The sequence below is a fragment of the Musca vetustissima genome, unplaced genomic scaffold (assembly GCF_032173495.1).
Source record: "Musca vetustissima isolate MV318-11 ecotype Yass unplaced genomic scaffold, APGP_CSIRO_Mvet_v1 utg4636, whole genome shotgun sequence".
NCBI lineage: Eukaryota > Metazoa > Arthropoda > Insecta > Diptera > Muscidae > Musca > Musca vetustissima.
In genome coordinates, this window is record NW_026882924.1 from 211922 (window position 1) to 234731 (window position 22810).

Below are 22810 nucleotides of genomic sequence, written 5' to 3' on the forward strand. Positions count from 1 at the left end.
TTCTATAGACGAACTGGACGAACCAGAGGAAAATATTTAAATAGACGAATTGAACGGATCATTGTAAAATGTTTAAATAGACTAACTGGAGGGACCAGAAATAATCTATTTAAAGGTGAAATAAGCTGGACGGGTCTACCTTTGTTTATTTCGAACTGGACAGATTGTGGAGTCTGCTTCTATGGACGAAGTTGACGGGCCAGTGGGAAATATTTACATAGGCGAGGTGTACTGAATTTTAGACCCCATTAAAATAAATGAATTATATGGATCATTGGAAAATATGTAAATAGACGGGTCAGTGTAGTCTACATAAATAAACGAAATGGTCGGAGCAGTGGAGTCTTTTTAAATAGACGATTTGGACGGACCAAAGGAAAATATTGAAATAGACAAATAGAGAACCAGCACTATTGAAGACCTTCTGAAATGTCTTCCACATAGAAAAAATTTTCTTAAGTCTTATATAGGTGTAAATATATCCAAATTATATTCTTACAGGACCCCTTAAAAGGAGTTCTGCGCATTGACGATTTTTTGAACTGAAAGGTCTCCTATATGGAAAAGACTCTCTCAGGTTTTCTATAGGTGTAAGGGTCTGCTAAAAGCTCTTAAATATCTTCTGAAATGTCTACTATGAAAAAATGTCCTCATGTCAGGTACTGGGATTTTTTTTTCTGTAAAAAATTGTTAATTGTTATGGAGATAGTTTTTTTTACAAAAATCTTCAGAGTCTATTTTTTAGAAAAATCCTCAGTGACTTAAGGACTGTTTTTCTGAAGAAAAATTTGGGGACAAAAAACCTCTGCGGTTAAGGGTGTTTTTTTTTCAAAAATTTTGTAATGGAATAGTTTGATCACACACCTTTATAGCCTTGTCCCAGCCAACCAAAACTGACTTAGGGTGTGTTCCCCTAGAACAAAAACAAAAAAAAAGGGGGGGGGGGGGTAATCCTCTTGGTTAGGGGGATTTTTTTAAATGTCTTAGTGGAAGTCCGAAGAAAAAAGTCCTCTACGAAGTTGTCAATTTCTAAAAGGTGCGTCCACAGGTGTCGGATACGGGTAATGGTGATGATCACACTAATTTATTACAAGCAATAAAATCTTGAAGAAATGGGATCGACCATATTTAGGTCCTTGTCACAGCGGACCAAAACTGACTTTGGCGATGTTCCCCAGAACCAAAAAAAAACCAACATGGAAAGTAGGAAGAAGAAGTAAGTTTTGGTACAGAGACCACGGGGAAAAGAGCAATTTCGAGCAAACCATCCGAAACAGACGGGGACTGCAACTCAAATTCGGAGTCTGAACACGAGGATAAGACTAACACAACCACCGTAAAATACTGGAGGAGCGAAGAGGCGGATAAGAACAGGAAAGAAACAGTTATCTGGATCACAGAGGCGAAATTGGCCCAGATGCACTGACGGAACAAACGCGAACAGAAATCTGATGCTCTGAAAGATAAAACTGATCTCTGATCTGTCTGATTGGAAGCGTAGAAGAGGATTAGAGCTCCGGAAGAGCAGACTAACGCTAAAACCGCAAAAAAGGAGCATTCTGTCGTCTGATATAAAAAACAGAGGGAGACCCAATCCGAAGTCTAAAGAGACTGCCATGAAAATTCATCAACTGCGGTGAAGCAAGCTGTAATATCAAGAAGACGAGCTAGGATTTGAAATCTTCATTAAATACCAGGAATCCCAAAATGACTAACCACTTTGCGAAAGAGGAAATGGAATAGTAACAATTGGTACAAAAGTTATCAGGAGGCGACGAATATTGTGCATCCAGAAAATTAAAAATAAGGTGATGGGTGCACCTGCTGCAAGGGACCCCAGCGATCCGGATATATGAAAACTCAAAAAGGACTATACAACGCTAAAATTCGAATCATCAAAGAGCATAGAAGCCCTTAGGAAACTAGTACCAAGTATTATATCCATAAGCGATGAGGAAAAGAGATATTCCTCAATTACAAAAGGCGACCGTCTTGGTCATAGGTTGGGATACAAGCTCAAAGTCTGTAGTCTGTAGAAGTGTTGGTGAAGAAGTGGAAGTCTTCCACAGGGAGCAGAACGAAGAAGGGGCTCTCCTAGTGATAGGCTTTGACAGGTCTTCAATGGCAAGTCTGGACTAAACGCCCAATACTATAATATTCAAGATGGAAGGCAATGCTTGGAGAGGAAGGGAAGGAAAGTGTTTTTAGTTTTTTTAGCTGTTCCAGCAGGAAACCTTCCACGCTTTGGAAGGCAAAGAATGTAGCAGTAACTAAAGTGTGGAAGATGTAGGATTTAGATCATTCACGGTTAATAATATTTTTAGCATGTCCAGCTGGTAATCTTCCGAATAGATACACTTTGTTTTTGGTTAAGGGAACAAAATTTTTCCTACTTACATAGAGCACTTTTCGGCATTAATATTTTAATCATGTTGAAATATGTTAAATCATGTTGAAATATGTTATCGAGGTCTGGTAGTTTAAAATAATTTTAAGGTTAAGTCAAATCTTATGGTTCAGGAACTCTTATAAATCTTAAAATATTTATAAACTGATTTATTTACTTCTTATTCTTCTTATAACTTCTATTGAATTTCAAATCTATTCTCAATATTCTCAGCATTAAAAATATTCAATATCCAAATAATTTATATAAAATAAAAAAATAGGAAACATAAACTTGCCACCTACCTTAAACATCAATGGATTCCGTTCGATTTCAGCTTCAGCACTCTCGCACAACGATTCAGATTCCGATAGGAATGCCAAAAATTGATCCATGGCACGATCGAAGGATTGGAGACTGTGTACGGCGGCATGCAATTGCTTGCCACGATTAATGACACCATTATTGAGATTGGCATATCTAGAAATGGGAGAAAAGGATTGGGTGCACAATTTTCAAATAAAGAAATTGAATAAATCTCTTCGGTACATACCTTTGATTAATGGCTTCAGTCATTTTCTTGATGCGTGTGGTATCATCTGCCGGATAGACGGCAATTAGCTTTTGAGTCAATGTATTGAATATTTCAAATTGCGGTTTGTTTTGATGCAGCTCGGCGTGGAAGGACTGGAAAAGGAGAAGTGGGAAAAAATAAATAATTATATTATTCATAATTTATGAAAACTATAGAACTTGGATCAGAATTCCTCAGACCCCTCAGTTCACTGAGGATTTTTTTCTATAGATACTGAGAATTTTTTTTCCTGTAGAAAATCTCAGATACAGAGTATTTTTTCTGTTTAAAAACTCTCCTCAGCTCACGTAGCAATTTTTTCTATAGAAAAAAGACTCCTCAGCTCACTGAGAATTTTTTTTTTCTATAGAAAAAGGACTCCTCAGCTCATTGAGGAATTTTTTCTATAGAAAAAAGACTCTATAGAAAAAAAGACTCCTCAGCTCACTGAGGAATTTTTTTCTATAGAAAAAGGACTCTATGGAAAAAAGACTCCTCAGCTGACGTAGAGGATTTTTTTCTATAGAAAAAAGACTCCTCAGATAACTGAGGAATTTTTTTCTATAGAAAAAAGACTCCTCAGATAACTGAGGAATTTTTTTCTATAGAAAAAAGACTCCTCAGATAACTGAGGAATTTTTTTCTATAGAAAAAAGACTCCTCAGATAACTGAGGAATTTTTTTCTATAGAAAAAAGACTTCCTTACGCGAACTGAGGAATTTTTTTCTATAGAGAAAAAGTCTTCCTCATGCGAACTGAGGAATTTTTTTCTATAGAATTCTATTTCTATAGATTTCTATAGAAAAAAGACTCCTCAGATAACTGAGGAATTTTTTTCTATAGAAAAAAGACTCCTCAGATAACTGAGGAATCCTCAGCTCACTGAGGATTTTTTTTTAAAAGACTACTCAGATCACCGAGGATTTTTTTCTATAGAAAACAGACTCCTCAGATCACTTAGGAATTTTTTCTATAGAAAAAACACTCCTCAGCTCAGTGAGGAATTTTTTTTTTCTATAGAAAAAACACTCCTCAGCTCAGTGAAGAATTTTTTTCTACAGAAAAAAGACTCCTCAGCTCGCTGAGGAATTTTTTTCTATAGAAAAAAGACTCCTCAGCTTATGGAGAATTTTGTTTTATGGAGACTTTTTACAGATCACTGAGGATTTTTTTTAATATAAAAAATCTCCAATTCAACTTTGTTTCTATAGAAATAATCATTAGTCTCTGTAGAATTGAGTCTCTCATTTTCTTACCTTCTGTTCTTTTTGCTGGGCCTCCAAGATATCAGCAGTGGTGGCCACGGTGCCCATACGTTCGGCACGAGCTTCCATGCGCTGCAGCCATTTTTCAAGTTCCAAACGTTTGGCCTCATATCTGAAATAGGAAAATTTACAACATTTCGTATTTCCACTCTAAAATTCCCTTCCCTCAAAATCTTACCTTTGTGAATCGCTCAACATGCTCTTTAACTGGGCAGCTCTTTGCAGAACACATTGTGAGGTTTCATCCCAGTGTTCACGTAAACGGGTGACTATAAAAATTATGGGAAATAAGCAAGTAATTACATTTTCAAATTAGTGAAGGAATAAAATACGGAATTGAAAAATTTAAAAAATGTGCTGAAATGTTTTGAATTAAAAAATATTACAAAAAAATATTGAATTAAAACCTTGTTTTGGAAACACCCTGTAGTTAAGTTGGGGGTTTAAGTTTGGGTTTTTTATTTTATTTATTGTGAATTGTTTTAAGAGGGCTGTGTAAAACACCAGGGTTGATTAATTTTGTACTATATTTTCCTCTCAATTGGGTAAACAAAATCAAATAACCACAAGTGATGGACAAAGTGGTGATAATTTGGTTTAAGAAAAAATACATGCTCTAAAATTAGTGGTAAAAAAGTTAGGTTAGGTATTGGTGGCAGCCTGTATTCAGACCTTTTGCAGTTAGACAATGCCTTGCTGGATTAGCTAAGCCGTAAACCACGACCATCACCCTGTGGTGAATTGTGGCATTATTTGTGATTTGGTAGTACTTTTTGAGGTTATGTTTTGTTTTTCGTATTATTGAGGTTATGTTCAGATTATTAATTTTTTGCTTTATTATTTATTTTTTATTAATTCATTAATACATATTAACGAAGGCACTGTGTTAACTGATCTTTTTTTTTAGCTGAGGAATGCAAAATGGGTTTTTTGTTTTGAAAATAATGAACTTTACCTTTCAGACAACAACGCATATAATCCAATTCGGCGGAACAATGCGGTGCTAACGAAAATTGTTTCAATTCTAATAGAAATAGAAGGAAAGATTTTCAGTATCATAACAATATTTGAACATGCTTAGTTGGTAAGGATATTTTTTATGGCGAAAAAAGTCTTATTTTTTTAAACAAATGTCGGGCAGGAGGTGTGGTGAATATTGGTATGATAGAGGCTGTGGCAATGTTAACAAGTCGATGGAATAGTGCCAGGCAAAATATATGTGAAGGGGGTAAATGGATTAACTATTTTAGAATGCTGGATTTTTAATGTAAATATTTCCCAAAGATTTATACGATATGAATGGAACATCGGAGATATCGCGACACGATAAATGTTGAAATTACCCAAAAATGACAAATAACACAGATGTTTAAGCAGACAAGCACACATGAAAAATTAATAAAACGAAGTTAGAAATCTACAGCCATTCAGCTCACTGAGTGCCAAAAGAAGTCCTCAGTGCTCTGAGCTTACTTTTTTCAATACAAAAATCATCAGTGACCGGAGGACACTTCTCCTGAAGAAAAACATCCTCAGAGAGCTGTAGACTTTTTTATATAGAAAAGCTTCCTCAGTGAGCTGAAAAGGCTTTTTTCTAAAAAAAAATCCTCAGCTGGCAATAGAAAAAATTCCTCAGTGTCTGTAGATTCTTTTATCTTTAGAAAAAAATCTGCAGTACCTATGATGACTTTTTCTATAGAAAAAAAATCCTCAGTACTCAGTATTCTAAGGACTTTTTCTTCTATAGACAAACGAGTCCGCAGAGTACTGAGGAATTTTCCTAAGTACTCAGTACTCTGAGGACTCTTTTTTCTATAGAAAAAAATCCTCAGTACCCTGAGGAGTCTTTTTTCATAGAAGAAAAAATCCTCAGTACTCTGAGGACTCTTTTTCTATGGAAAAAAATTCCTCAATATGCTGAGGGCGTTTTTTTCTATAGGAAAAAATTCTTAGTTCTCTGAGGACTCTTTTTCTATAGAAAAAAAAATCCTCAGTTCTCTGAGGATTCTACTCTTTTTTCTATAGAAAAAAATTCCTCGGTACTCTGAGAACTCTTTTTTCTATAGAAAAAAATTCCTCAGTACTCTGAGGACTCTTTTTTCTATAGAAAAAAATTCCTCAGTACTCTGAGGACTCTTTTTTCTATAGAAAAAAATTCCTCAGTACTCTGAGGACTCTTTTTTCTATAGAAAAAAATTCCTCAGTACTCTGAGGACTCTTTTTTCTATAGAAAAAAATTCCTCAGTACTCTGTGGACTCTTTTTTCTATAGAAAAAAATTCCTCAGTACTCTGAGGACTCTTTTTTCTATAAAAAAAAAAAATTCATCAATACTCTGAGGACTCTTTTTTCTATAGAAAAAAATTCCTCAGTACTCTGAGGACTCTTTTTTCTATAGAAAAAAATTCCTCAGTACTCTGAGGACTCTTTTTTCTATAGAAAAAAATTCCTCAGTACTCTGAGGACTCTTTTTTCTATAGAAAAAAATTCCTCAGTACTCTGAGGACTCTTTTTTCTATAGAAAAAAATTCCTCAGTACTCTGAGGACTCTTTTTTCTATAGAAAAAAATTCCTCAGTACTCTGAGGACTATTTTTTCTATAGAAAAAAATTCTCAGTACCATGAGGAGTCTTTTCCATAGAAAAAAAATCCCCAAATCCTCCTTTTTCTATAGAAAAAAAACATCAGTTCTCTTAGCACTCTTTTTCTATAGAAAAAATCCCCAGTTCTCTGAGGACTATTTTTTTATATAGAAAAAGGTGTTCTTTCTAAAAAAAAAATCCCCAGTAACAAATACTTCAAAGAGAGCCTTTTTCAAATTTCGTTGCAGAAGTTTTTGTTTTAAATAAAAATTAAAAAAAAAAAAATATATGGAACTAAAAATCTCGATTTTTATTGAATGACAATTTCATACCCGGCATTTGTGGACTCTGAGCCAGTTGAGTCTCATCGTGCGACGAACGACGCCTCAAGCGCATTTCTTCTCGTGTCAAAGCGGCCACAGCTGAACCTTGAGCCGCTGCTACTGCCGCAGCTGCTGCCCTTGACTGAGCTTGATGTTGTAACAGAGCAGCAGCAGCCGCGGAACCAGGTCCCTGTCCTGTATTGTGCACCACATTTCCTGGTATATTACCCAATAATTGTTGACGAATATGCTCCCTAAACTCCGAACTTAAAGGCATGGGACCTCCTGCTGTTCCCGTTCCCGCGCTGGTTGCAGCACCTGGTGCCGTTGGTGGTACCGCTTGACCAGGTACTGGAACTGGTCCTGGTACAGGGGGTTTATTGAAATCATTACTATTCGTGGTTGGAACATGCGAACGATGACGACTGTATTGTAGCTCCAATGGTAAATTACGATCCAGCGAACGCATGTGATGTTCAATGGTAGAACGCATGGCCTGTTGCTGACTCTGTTCCAATTGGCTAAGATTATTGGTGGAGGAATTTTGTAAGGCTTGAGCCCGCAATTGTTTAATTTCTTCAATAGATTGCCTGGCTGCGGCTGCTGCATTTTGTACGGAATTTTCATCTAAGGAGAGATTGCGCTCATAGGCTGCTGCCCGAATATTTACTGCGGAGACATGGCGGTTGCCGGAACTGAGTGCGGCCTTGAATTGCATATCGAAATTATTTTGTGCTTCAAAGGAACGTAAATTCATTTGTTCTTGCATGGCTCGTTCCATGTTGCGCAGACCACTTTCAATACCCCGTAAAGCGTCCTCGGAACCAAAATCCTCTGTCGGGGAGATTCGCGAAGACGAGGATGCCGATGATGAGGCTGTGGAGGATTTCTTGACATCACTGGCCCTTGTTGGGGCGGGAGAGGGTACATTTTTGTCTAGAGGAATATCAAAGGGGTTGGATGATCTTTTGGGTTCTGGCTTTTCTGGTGGTACAGGGGGTTTATCCTTAAATTTCGCCATCGATAGTGGTGAGTTTTGTGCGCTATTTTGTGCTGAGCTTTGTGCGGATGCTGGTTTACGCGGCAATGGTGGCGGTTGCCTTCCAGGTGGTGGTAAATTAAAACCATCCGGGAGACTTTTGAGACTATGACGTTTGGGTGGTATTTCAGGTGGTGTAGAACGATCTGAAGAACGGGCCGGTATTGCAGGAACTGGTTTGTTATGTTGCGGCGGTAATGGTGGGGGTTGAGACCCTGCCGGTTTTGGTGGCAAATGCAATGGAGGTTTCACACTGCCACCACCCATCCCCATGGGTGTGGGATGTTCCTCTTGCGAAGATTGTTTGCGCAAAATTTGTTGTGCCCTGATGGCAGCTTGTGCAGCTAATTCCGAGCTTAGACGTGGTATTTCGGAGGACATTTTAGGCATATCACTATCATTGGCTTTGGCAGTCATGTTGCTGTTGTTTTTGTTATTTTATAAAGATATGTTGATTTTTGGAATTAATTTTCAATTTTCAAATTCTGAACACTTGCAATCGGATGTGCGTTGCTGGTTTTGTTGTTGTGGATTTTTGGGATATGTTATTTGATATTTTGTTGTAGTTGTTATTTGTATTGGATATGGATGTTGATTTATTGATATGATGATTGTTTCACAAATATTTGAGTTTAAACATTGTTTGCGGTATTTTCATTATTTTGAAGTATACTTTTAGGATTGAATTATTTTATAAATTGGTTGCATATTTTTAGGTGTATGGATTTCTTTTGTGTTCATCAATACACTAACTCTTCACTACAATCAGAAATATTTAAATTAAATTTTAATGTTACTCACACGGATATTATAATAATATTTTATTCACATTTTTATTGCATACTTTCAGGTGTGTTTTTTTTTTGCATGTGGCATATGTTGAGGTAATGTAAACGAACATAATCATATGTTAAGTCAATATTATGGTTCTAAATGTTATATTTACACTGCATACATAATGGAGAAAATATTTTCATTGCATACTTTAGGGGGAAGGCAAACTAAAAATAATTTATTTGATTCAGAAAAAATCTCCAATAGCAGAGAAATTTATTGCTAGAACTGAGAAGAATTGTTCGGCAGTACGCCGGGGAAAATCTCAGTGGTCTCAGGAGTTTAGTTCTAGAAGATTTTTATAGAAAAAATCAGACTTCGTGCCCTGGGTCTACTCAAAAGTTTATGATTTTTATACCCTACACAACTATGTTGTCAGGGTATTTTAGCTTAGTGCAGCCCCAAAAGTTTATAACGCCGCGAAATATTGGTCCTAGACCCACCATTAAGTATACCGGACGTCATATCTCCACTAGCTGAGTCGATGTAGACATGTGTGTCCGTCCGTCTGTTCATTATAATTTGTAAACACGATACAGGCCACAGTTATGGACCAATCTTCACAATGAAGACCCCTATTGTTTTTGGAAAAGATCGGTTAATATTTAGGGGATGAAATGGACCAAAAACTTTATTTTTGTCGCTTTTTCTGGTTCTTGCATGGCCCAGAGAATAAGCATGCCTGTTTTCATAAAGATCGGTCAATATTTAGCGGGTCAAATGGACCCTGACTTTTGTGTGAAAAATGACAAAATTTGTATTTTATACGCTTTATATATAGTCCTGAAGGACATAGAGCCGAGAAGTTGATAGTATATCCAAGAGGAGTGGTTGACCTTTGAATTGATACCAATTATATTGTCGTATGTACTCGGATGTGGGAGTTACACTTAAATATTTACAGGTGCTTACGTATTCATATAGTATTTAGTAACCCATTACCACAATAGAGGGCGGAAATATAGTGCTGCTCGCTTTGAAATTTTCCATGGGGATCCTGGTATGATAATAATATTGGGATGAAGTGGACCGAAAACATATTTTTTGTGTTTTTCGAATCGATTTATAGGCCTAAATATTAGTCATATTCGAAAAAAAATGTCTGTGTAAGGAAGAGGTGCTGATGACCTCTAAACGGGCAAGAGGGTGCAAATATCACGAAATATTGCCCAGGCTTGGAAAACACATCCACAGAAAGTTAGAGTTCAGTTGAAGTAGTGTTCATATGGTCGGCACCGTCCGACTATACAGCTCCTCCCACTGTTTTTTTATAAAAAAAAAAAACAAACTTCTAAGTAGATTCTTTCTATAGAAAAAATCAGACCTAAGCTCACTTCTGAGTAGATTTTTTCTGTAGACAAAATCAGATCTTAGTTTACTGAGGATTTTTTATAAAAAAGTCAGACCTTTCTGAGGAATATTTATGTTTACAGAGGAATATTTATGTTTTGTAATTATACAAAATCCTGAAGTTCACTGAATTCTGAGGAAAGAAAATCCTATCCATCTCTAGGCCGAACAACTTTCTCCGTCGAGAAGTGAAGCACAATAAATTTTCTACAGAAAATTCTTATCTGCCCTCAGTTGAGAACCCTCAGTTGAGAGACGAAAAAAATTCCGATAGAAAATCCCATCTGTCCTCGAAATTTTCTATGCAAAATCCCATCCATATTCGAAATTTTCTATGCAAAATCCCATCCATATTCGAAATTTTCTATAGTAAATCACATCCGTCCTCAAAAAAAAAAAAAAAGGAAAAAGAAAAAATTGTGTATAGAAAACCCCTCTCGGCGCCCAGTCCAGAACTGAGGCCGATAAATAAATTTCTATAGAAAATCCCTCTCGGCCCTCAGTTGGGAACTGATGCCCAAGAAAATTTTTATAGAAAATACCATCTCGGCCCTTGGTCGAAAACTGTGACCGAACATTTTTTCTATAGAAAATCCCACCCGTCCTCAGTCGAGAACTGAGGTCGAAAAACATTATCTATAGAAAATCCCTCTCGGCCGTCATTCGAGAACAGAAGCCTCAAAATTTTCTATAAAAATCCCTCTCGGCCCTCAATCGAGAACTTTTTTATATACAAATCCCATCCGTTCTTAGCCAAGAACAAGAAAACCCCATCCGGGGGAGAACTGAGGGCGAAATTTTTTCTATAAAAAATCCCATCAGTTCTCAGTCGAGAACTAGTGGAAGTGATGCAAATGTGGTATAGGTTGGTAATGTGGTATAGTCACTTTTTTTGTAAACTGAAAATTTTAGAATAACTAAAACATGTTCTATAGTTTGCTGTTCTCAAAAAAATAAGATAGCAATGATCTGTTTAATTTATTTAAATCACGTTGAGAATCATTACCAAAAATGAAATTTTTCATGAAATTGACTTTTTTTCGGTTGAAGTTTAAAAATAATTTTTTGTTTTACGGATGTACTTTAATCGTTATTACTAAAGCATTAAAATAATCAGTATGAACTAAAAATCAAATAATATGCGCGATTGCACCACATAATTACCAATTTGGAAAAAAAAACTAGACATTTCTTCAGTAAACATAAGTGTAGGTAATGTGGTATACCTTGATTCTGCATGAAAAAAGGCCAGCACTAGACAAAATTTCATTACTATGTGAAACATTTGTACTCTACGAGAGTCTACCATGAATCACAAGGATGAAAAACAAAGGCTATGAGTTTTAACAACTTCTCCATACAAAAATTAAATATTGACATGTGTAGACATTATTATATAATAAAAATTTTAGTTCCACTCAACGTATCCGTTAAAAATCTTAACAGACATAAATCTCGAGCTAATTCGCATTCATTAAAAACAATAAATTATATAAGATATCAATTGGAAGTGAAAATTATACTATACCACATTAACATCATGTGGTATACCACATTACCCGCACTTTTTTTAAAATCGCTTTTTATGGAATTTCTAATATTTTCTCAAATATCTCTTAAATTGTTAGAATAATATTATTTTCAAATTGATACATGGAAAGACAACACATGTAGCATGTTAAGTGCAAAATTTCAATTTAATCGGATAAAAAATAAAAATTTGGCGATCTAAAAACAAATGGGTATACCACATTTGCATCACCTCCTATAAGGCCTTGAATTTTTGTATTGGAAATCCCTGCGTTCTGAGTTGATAGCTGAGGCCTCGAAAATTTCTATAGAAAATCCCATCCATTCTCAGTCAGGCACTGAGGCCACAAAAATTTTCCTTAGAAAATCCCTCTCTGCCCTCAGTCGAGAACTGAGGCCGAACAATTATCTATGTAAAGTCCAAACTGACTTTTTCTTCAATTGTCATTGGTAAATTTTTCGTGGGATTACCGCCTTATCATTTTAGTTTTTGCATTAGTATTTCTATTCCATATGAGTACCCAAATCCAAATTTAATTGCATACTTTTAGGTTCGGATATCAATTTCAATTTCACATTAAGGATAACTAAAAACAAATGCTTCACATACGACAACAAATAATATAGTAAAAAGCTTTGCAACTGGGGGCCTTGTATTACTTCCACCATTTCCATTGCTAGGTTTTGGCTTACACCCAAGTGATTTTCTATGAATCTCTTTGTGTACAGGTGTTACAGCCTGGAGTATAATTTTGAAATTTTGTTTGTAAGAAAAAATAAACAAAGAAACGAAACAAACAACCACAACTTAAAAAGAGTTCAAGGCAATGCCCTAAAACCGACACTGAGGGAGGAAAATCAAAAAATGACACCTAAAATTCTGCAAACGTTTAAGAATCAAATATTTTATGTCTCCCTTAAAGTATGTGAATTTCTATTCGAAATTCAAAATCATTTTACCATAACGCCTATTGTCAGAAATGCCTCAAAATTGTGAGGTTTTTCGAAATTAATTACATTTTGTTCCAGCAAGCAAAATATTTTATGTTTTGATGAAGCTCCCAACAAAAGTTATTTTTCTGTTTATTTGCCATTTTTATTATAGCATACTTTTAGGATAAACGTTTTATCATTTTCTGCTAGATGTTGTTTTTGTCTGTGTTGGAACAAAAGCCTCTAGGAGTTTCTTTGTAAGTCTCTAAAGATTTAGGAAAAGAGTAATAAAACCACAAAAGAAGAATTAAACTGAGATATACTCACAACGAAGTGAATTTTTGTGCCCATAAAATTTAGTCTACAAATTTAGTTGGGGATTTTAAGGAAATATGTAAACTTTGTATTTCATGTAAAGTTGAAAAGTTGCATATTGTTACGGCAATGTTTTAGTCGTTATACTCAGAACAGTTTGGAAGGATATATGTTTTAAATCTTTGGTTTAAATAAACATGAAAATGAGAACTGAGATATAGGTTAATCAATCCGAGCAGAGACGTGATGGTTCTTTCTATAAAATTAACACAGTGACATGAAACTGCTATCAAAAATAGTTCGACAGGATTGTTTTAGGAAACAATACACTGAAGATTTTTAGAGAAAAAATTCAAGATTTTTTAAAGGAAATCCTATGATATATCAGGCCCTTGAATATTTTCGAAATTTTAAATGAAGTTAAGAAAATAGAAAAATATTTCCTTATTATCAATATTGACTTATACCGCCTTGGATCCTACGATATGAAGGTAAACAAATTTTGAATAAGGACTTCAGAATTTAAATTTTGCATGTAAAAATATCGGCCTAAATTTTTTATTATATATTTACAAATTGTTGATAACATGTGTATGGACATTCCAAACACCCACCCATTCTCAATTTCAAAAAAAAAAAATAATTTTGTTTTTTTTTTTTTTATTTGATTTGAACATACACTAATTCAAAAATGTCCTTATAAAATTTTAAATGAAAATCCGTTAAAATTTTATAGCATGAGGAAGCTACGACGTCCATTTTAGCATTCCAAATCCCAAGTTTTCAATTTAAGGCAACCTATACATTAGATTATGCAATAAAATTCCAAAATTTTGTCAGAGCTATAATCGTAGCTTTTTCGAGGATTGTAAAAAATTCCGTAAACAAAAACGTGGAAGCTTAGTCACTTTTTAAATAATTGATCTTCACAGACGAGTTAAAAGTCGGGGATTGTATATGGGCGTATATCTGACGTTCGGAAGCATTTATCGACAAACTGAAGGACAAAAACAGTCTATATAGGCGAGCTAAATGCCACTGAGTCTAAGTAGACAAAGGATTAAGTTCAGGGAGTTTTATGGACAAGCTTAAAGGCAAGGGGGATTTGTAGACAAGCTGAAAGTCTTTATAGACTTTCTGAAGCTCCAGAGTTTTTATAGACAACCTAAAAATAAGAAGTTCCTTTATAGCCAAGCTGCAATATGGGCGAGCTGAAGCTCAGGGAATCTTTATGGAAGAGCATTGGATGCCTTCCTAGACGAATCTATTGCCGGAACTTCTGGGAGACTTTCTAGGCGAACTTAAGTCCAGCTGAGTTTGTTCCCAATAGAAGAGCAAACGGCAGTCTTTATAATCGAGTCTCTATATATGAGGTGAAGCTTTGGTAGCTATTAGACAAGCTGCAATATAGACGAGCTGAACCTCGTCGAACATTTATGAAAGAGCATTGGATACCTTCCAAGACGAATCTATGGACGGAACTTCTGGGGAGACTTTCTAGGCGAACTAAAGTCCAGCTGATGTTGTTCCCAATAGAGGAGCAAAGGCAGTCTTTATAATCGAGTCTCTATATATGAGGTGAAGCTTTGGTAGCTTTTATAGAAAAAACTTGACCTTATGTAGTTTTTATATAAGAGATGAAGCCCATAGCGAGCTAAAGACTTAGGTAATCTGTACAAACGCATTGAAGTTACGGTAGACGATCCGAAGCACGAAACTCCCTATAGACAAGTTGAAGCCCAAGGAACCTTAAAATCAGATGGCTTTAAATATGAAGTAGAGCTCAAGGAGTCCTGAATATCAGGAGTTTTCTATAGACCACCTGCAAATCAGTAGGCCTATTCTGTAACTTTTTAACAACATTCGACATTGTTTATTCTACAAAAATTTCATTTGTTTGTTTTGCTGTTTTTACAATAACAAAAGTCTTCATAGACGTGCCGAAGCAAACATCAGAAGGTCTGGGAGGATTTCTAGACGAGCTGAAACCAGGAAGACTTTTGCTGGGAAGAGGTAAAGACAATCTTTATAGTCGAGCTGAAGGTATTCTCTTATGTGAGGTAAAAAGATAAACTATAGACTGAATCTGAAGCATTGGAAGCCTTCATAGACGTACCGAAGCAAACATCAGAAGGTCTGGGAAGATTTCTAGACGAGCTACAACCAGGAAGACTTTTGCTAGGAGGAGGTAAAGACAATCTTTATAATCGAGTTAAAGAGATTCTCTATATGTGAGGTAAAACTCAGGCAACATTTATAGAGGAGCTGAATCTCAGGTAGCTTTTAAACAAGAGTAGAATCTCATGGAGTCTTTATAGATAATAGTAGATAATAGTCATGTAGTCTGTATATACGAACTGTAGTTACTGTAGCCTTTATAGTCGATCTGAAGCTCCGAAAGACCTAGCGGGCGAGTTGAAGCTCGAATAGTTATTACAGTGGAATTAAAGTTCAGGGATGTGAAATGGAATCCTGAATTTGACAACTATCACAACCAGAAATCTGAAATTTATACGAAAGGCCGACTAACCTAGAAATGTTTAAATATATTTCTTAAGATATAAAACGACACACGACTATCACTAAGATCGATCATTTACTTGACCATTATTCTCGATTTCAATTGTACCCTCATTAGACTTCAGGCATAGCCATGCATATCTCTCTCTTAGATCTTATGACATATATTTCAAAATTTATTGATCCAATAGTTTCTTGAAGTGATGATCCTCAACTTTTATACGATTAACCAATTAAGTATTAAGAGCCAAAGGTAAAAGTATATTTTCCTAGATACCTCAACGAAATATCGGGTTCAGAAAATTTGAAATCGGAAATTATAAAATGTCCGTGCGTTTCTGCCTGACTGGTTCCACGATAAGTAACGAAGTAGCCAATTTGCTGCAATATTTGTTGTTTGGAATATACCTGTTCTTTGGAATATACTGTTTACGCACAATGGTTAAAATTTTAAAATAGAGTATAATATCATCTAGAGGAGGTACACACAATAGTTTATAAACGAAATATTATCACAGTTCCAAAAGAGTGGACTTCTGTCGAAATAATATAACAGTTATAACCCTAAAAATGAACTATATTTTTAGAGTAACGATTGCCATATTAAATGTATTATATATTTATTATTAAAAGATAGGAAAACATCCACAAATAAATTCTCAATTATATCTAAATTTGAGATTTAATACAACATCAAAAACAATCAAATAAAATGAGAACAAATACCCCTTCCTTCCTGCCCTCCTCTTTCACCAAAAGACATTTTTCAGTTGCCTACCTTAAGGCAAAAAGTGTCGTTAAAAAAGTGTCTGATCTGACAGCCTAACACAAATAAAAAAATAAAGAACAAATGTATTCCTCGAAATTCTCAGTTTACTTAAACTTTGCATTATATTAAGACTGACACAAAACAATTTTTAGGTAAGTTTTGTTTATGTGACAGTTTTATGGCATGCTATTAGGCGGTAACAATTATTTTGACTCTGTACAGCAACAACAACATCAACAGAATTTTGTTTTATAAAACAAAAAAAAAACTTCAGAGCTTATTTCACATTAGAAAACAAAGGGATATTAAAATAGCAATTAATGTGTGTGTATTTTCTCACACATAAAACAGTGCATACTTTTAGGCAAAAACTTTTCCTCTTTCATTGATTATGGAACAGAAGAAGAAGAAAAAACATTAATTAATATCACACACTTATGTAGGTGACAAACTATTTAATCAACACTTGACTTGATTTTGTTTTTTTCCTCTTTTCTTTTCGTTTTTTTATAGTTTACTTTTAGGGGCTCGACAATAAATTGAACAAATGTCAAACTGAACCCACACTAACACACACACATGGCTTTTTCAGTCGAAGAGCACTTATCTTAACTTTGACACTGGTCGGCCATATATACAACAACAAAATGCAAATGGAAGACAGAAAATTGCCGAGAATGCTAACAAAAAAAGGGGAATACAAAAAAGTACAACAACAACAACAACAACAACAAAAATCACATGGTAAAATTGTAAACATATTAAGTAAAGCGTTTACAATTAAGCCGGCATTTACAGATGGTTGTTAAACAAATACAAAAGAGAGAGCGAGAGAAAAACGGAAAGGTAGCTGTAGCACGGTGACAATGGCAGACAGCAAGAACAACAACAAAAACATAGAGGAAAATGGAGATAAGGTAAATGGATAAAAGGGTAAATATAGCAGCAACATAGAGAAATAATAAAAACCATGATAAAGAATTCATAACAAAAATAAAAACACATGCTGGAAATTCACCACACATCGGAAAGGGCGGACAGAGGGTGGAATTAAGGGTCAAAAGAGCAGCAACATATAAATAAATAAAGAGAGTAAAATGATGATAGAGAGTAATGGAAATTAATGAGAGTGAATGTATATGAGAGAATAATAATATTCATTGGAGAATAAATAAAAAATACTCTCCCTATACTCTCGCTCTCACACTCTCCTTTTCACATGTCCTCTCTCTCTCTCTTTTTTTTTTGCTTCCTCTCATTTTCCCAAAGGCAAAAGCCGGCTTTGTTGAATTGCAAAAGAAAAATATTTTTCTACATCATTTAATGCATACATTTAGGGGCCTGCTAACAAGTGTAGTAAAGCAGAGCTTATAAAGACGGGGGGTGATGAAATGCATATACGACGACGAGTACATATGCATATATAAAAATATAAATTTATATATTCATTATAATGCCCATTTAACCCCTTTTTAACAGTGTAGTGTTCCCTGGTTAGTTTTTCTTTCCTGTTTTACTTCTTTCTAATTTAATATACTTTTGCCTTGCCTACATGTGAGAGGATAGTTCAACAGATTTTGTTCATATGTATATGTTTTTATGAACCCTTTTTAATGGAGCATAAGAAACCTGAGAATGACTAAATAAAAAAGGCAACAACAACAATTATTATAATAACAAGAAACACCCTTACACTAGACATGACAATTTTTGCAAAGACAAAAAACAAAAACTCCGAGGCTTGTTAGAGGCCTTTCTGGCTTGTTAGAGACCTTTCCCCCTTTCATAACTGTTGCCATAAAATATGCAATGAAAAGAAATTTCAAAAAAAGAAATTGACTTGCCAATGAGGCGTGGAAATTATTAAGGAAATTAAAATTGGATTGTCGGCAAAAAAAGGATAACGTATGACATGGCTGCCTTCAAGGCAAAATAGTTGTTGAATGAACAAACCCCCCTCAACATATGCAACAAATTTTACTCATACAAATTTTCCTCACATTTCCTCGTGTGATGATGCTCTTAATAAATCCCCCTCGCTTTTTAAATTGGCAGAAAATTTGAAGTAATCAACCATACCAAACTCTTATTAATATGCAGGGTATCTTATGTTGTTGTTGTTGGGGGGAAAGAGACATTCACCCTCTGTTCTTTCTTATGAAAGTGAGCAATAAATTTATAATTCATAAAAGGGATTAATTGATCAAAAAGGTAAATTTGGGGAAAATCCGACGGAAAGGAAAATGTGCGTTGAAAGGCTGTATTAAAAATTTACATATTTTGAGAATGAAGGAAGAAGAATTTGTAACAAAAAAAAAGTCTCCAGCCGTTTGGATTAATTTGAGCCGCAGGAAATTGCTGGGAGACAAACACATTCATCCCATGATGAATGTGTGTACCATTCATCATGGGAATGTTTTTTATCATCGTTGATGGGTTTTGCGAGAAATAACAAAATCTGAAACAGTCTAAATATCAATGGCAAGGATAGATATTATTATAGATGCCACAAGTCAAGTAAAAACAAGTAAAAAGGCGTTCGGCGGGGCCGAACTTTGGATACCCCCACCATACGTATACTGACAGGTACTTGATATGAAAATATAGGGAACATACCAACAAGTGAACCTATATCGGCATTTCTACAAACCGATTGGTGTAAACCTTAAAGTACACGAAATACAAATTTCAGCAATTTTTCATGATACCCTTCACAACACTGTGGTACAGGGTATTATGTCCTTGTGCATATATTTGTAAAAGGCAGGAGGAATCGAGATAGACATATGGTTCCTTTTGAGAATATGCATAGAATCACTTACTGAGTCGATTTATGCATGTCCGTCCGTCGTCTGTCCGTCCGTCCATGTATTTTTGTGAACAAAGTACAGGTAGCATTTATGATCCGAATTGGATGAAATTTGGCACAGTTCACTTATTTGGCCCAAGGACTAACCATATTGAAATTGGAGAAAACCGGTTCAGATTTATATATAGCTCCCATATATAGTTTCGTCCGATTTTATGTGAATGATGCACCAAACTCCCAATATTTGTCAGATTGGGACAACATTTTGCACAAAGGACTGAATTAGGTCCAGACTGATGTTTGCGAAGTTTCGTTAAAATTGGTTCAGATTTATATATAGCTCCCATATATAGTTTCGTCCGATTTTATGTGAGTAATTCACCAAGCTCCCAATATTTGTCGGATTGGGACAAAATTTTGCACAAAGGACTGAATTAGATCCAGACTGATGTTTGCGAAGTTTTGTTAAAATCGGTTCAAATTTAGATATAGCTCCCATATATAGTTTCGTCCGATTTTATGTGAATAATGCACCAAACTCCCAATATTTTTCCGATTGGGACAAAATTTTGCACAGAGGACTGAATAAGGTCCAGACAGGTGTCTGCGAAGTTTCGTTAAAATCGTTTCAGATTTAGATATAGCATCACTTGTATGTACGCAAAGTTGCGAAGGGTATCATCGGCCCCGTCCGACTTTTGAACTTTCCTTACTGGTTGAGATTTTTCCTAAAAACACCAAAAAGTGAACCGATATTGGCGACGCATGGTAGGATGGAACATCCCCATACATCCACATACCGCAATTTAGAGGGCACAGTTATATGAGGCCATCACCCACGTACCCAGGATATGTTTCTATTGTGGGTGGAAGCTGCTGGTTCAATACGAAAATTGTCATTGCCGACAAAATTTTGTATGAGTATGTCCCTGGAGGTGATACCTAAAGCGGCACCAATATTGGCTACATTGTATAAGAATTACAGAGCTGATATAACTCAATAGATATAACTGCGGGCCGATATAGTTCATTCGAGAACCTCATGTTCTAGCTGTTTATCTCGATATGCTCCGCAAGTAGAATGATTACAACAAATTAGGGGGGTAACGTTATATTGGGGCTACCCGAAAAAATTGACCTATATTTATAATTTTTAGTAGAGATATTTGCTAACCAATAAGAACCCAATGTACCAAATTCGAATTCAGTTGAAAACGCGCTCAAGAACCCCAAAATACCGAAAATTGGGGGGAACCCTTTTATGGGGGCTACCCGAAAAAATTTACCTATGTTTATAATTTTAGTGGAGAGATTTGCCACCCAAGAAGAACCCAATGTACTAAATTTTAGCGAATTCGGTTGAAAAACGCGCTCAAGACCCCAAAATACAGAAAATTGGGGGTACCCTTATATGGGATCTATGCCTAGTTTGCCTATATCTTCAACAGTTTTTGTACTCTTGACCCATCTTTTGACATAGCCCATTTTCAGTATCCACCATTTTGAAGATTCTGGAAGCATTTTTCACCATAAGAGGCTGTGAATTGGTATTTCCGGTTTTTGAAGGCTGACATATTTTTATGCAGAAAGTTATCATAGCGCCCATAAAAAGGCACCGCTTCATTTTCAGTTTTTTCCGCCAAAGTGGCTGTAATTTGCCATTCCAGAATTTTGGATGCTGATATTCATGTCCTACCCCGCTTTTCGGTTATTTCGACATAGATCCATGTTTTGGCATGTACTCCATATAAAGCTGTAAGAAATCGAACTATTGCCCCCATAAGAAAATTTAATCACAATTCTGCTATAACCTTAATATACTTTGGGCACCCAAAGGTACCTTGAAGTATTTCGGGATATTGTCCATAGCCCTTAACATTAATTTACAGCAGTGGAGACAAATTAATTTTTGGTGATTTTTCCTGGCAAAATCGTCAAATTTTTTTATATCCTACATAACTATATTGTGTAACCCTTAATAGATTGTTATACAAATATTGCTCCTAGACCCACCTATTGTTATGACGATCGTCATATCTCGACTAACTGAGTCGATGTAGACATGTGTGTCCGTCCGTCTTTCCATTTTCAATTGTATTCAAAGTACAGGCCGCTTTTATCGACCAATCGTCATGAAATTTTGGAACATAGGTCCGATTCTGTTCACAGATGACACCTTTTGTTTTTGGCAATTATCGGCAAAGAATTGTTGGCAAAGAGGATCAAATGGACCAAAAGCTTTATTTTTGTGTGCTTCTTTAGTCGCTTTAGAGGTAACAATTATTACTAGAATATCACGAAGTTTTACATCGGGTTGGGGGTCTACTAAACGAAACATGGCGGGTCAAATAGACACTTGCTATTGTATAAAAAAACAGCATTTGCCTAGACCAGAGATGTTTATATCGAAAACATGAAGAGTGATTGGCTTTTAAAATTTACAGGGTTCTACACTTGCCGATACTGTTTAATATTGTCATTATTATACTGGAGTTAGCAAATATTCCCTCATTCATTATGGAATTTTGCATGAAGTTCCGTTTGTGTTCAAGGACAACACCTGTACACTGTTCGATTAATATGTAGGTTATCAAATGGACCAAATGATTACTTTTGACTGCGTTTTTAGTCATTCTATAGACCACAATTATGATCCGAAAACCACGAAATTTTGAAACTGGTCAACGAATAAGCATGCCCGTGCTCATAATGATCGGTCAAAATGTAACCGGTCTAGGGGGTTTAGAATTATTGTGTTAGGTATAAAAATTTGCCTTTTTTGCTAAATATTGTTCAGAATGAAGACTAGGTTGAAAACTTAGGCCCAGTGGATATAATTAAGGTTTACTGATTTATAATACGTTGTACTGAAGAAGGCAAATTATTATTTGAATGCGTAGTACATTACAAAGTACTTTTGTCTGGACCCTGTAGCATTATTTGTGCCACTATTACAACGGACAACACCAGAATGGTTTGCTATAGCTCTGAAGATGATCTGCTTCAGAGGGTAATAACTGAGCTTATGAGTATAAAAGTAACACTCAGTCAGCCCCATGAAAGCGGCAGCACAAGGTGGATTAGACAGTGCATCACATTCACCATAGCTCTCTGCCAACTAACCTAGTTCCCTGCAACATCTCATGTTTAAAATATAGATAGGCATGACAGTGCGCTGCGACTGAAGAGGTAAAAATTTCGTCAAAAGGAAAATTGAGCAATTTTACCAAAATTTTTCTTTTACGAGTTTTAAGGATTGGGGAATAACTTAAAAGGTAGCAAAAAACCTACCATTCATAATTAATTTAGAATCAAACTTTGAATCGATTTAATCATGTCCGTCTGTGCATTTATTTAAAGGTCGAAACTGTGATGATATTTGGCATATCTTATTTATTTTACTACAGGAGCCAGAGGCCTATTTAAATCTTTCAAAACACAGCTGCTGCAAGAATTGAAGCCGAACGATCTACCGCAGCGCAGAATCATTGGTCATTGTTGTTCAAATGGGCTCACATATATAATTCTGGCCGATTTGAGGAAAATGGCGCCCAAGGCTCATAGAATTATCCCAACAACTT

The 22810-nt window shown here is 35.5% G+C and overlaps 1 protein-coding gene across 1 annotated transcript in view; it reads right to left on the reverse strand.

Annotated features, from left to right (window-relative positions):
* The window catches only part of LOC133329652 (dystrophin, isoforms A/C/F/G/H-like), a 412707-nt gene that overhangs the window by 211494 nt on the left and 178403 nt on the right, over window positions 1-22810 (reverse strand). The window contains exons 15-19 of the mRNA XM_061538128.1: window positions 5182-5250; window positions 4405-4495; window positions 4218-4338; window positions 2940-3073; window positions 2692-2866 (exon numbers count right to left, since the gene is read on the reverse strand). Coding sequence (XP_061394112.1) covers window positions 2692-2866; window positions 2940-3073; window positions 4218-4338; window positions 4405-4495; window positions 5182-5250 — 590 coding nt within the window. The remainder of the gene's footprint in view (window positions 1-2691; window positions 2867-2939; window positions 3074-4217; window positions 4339-4404; window positions 4496-5181; window positions 5251-22810) is intronic.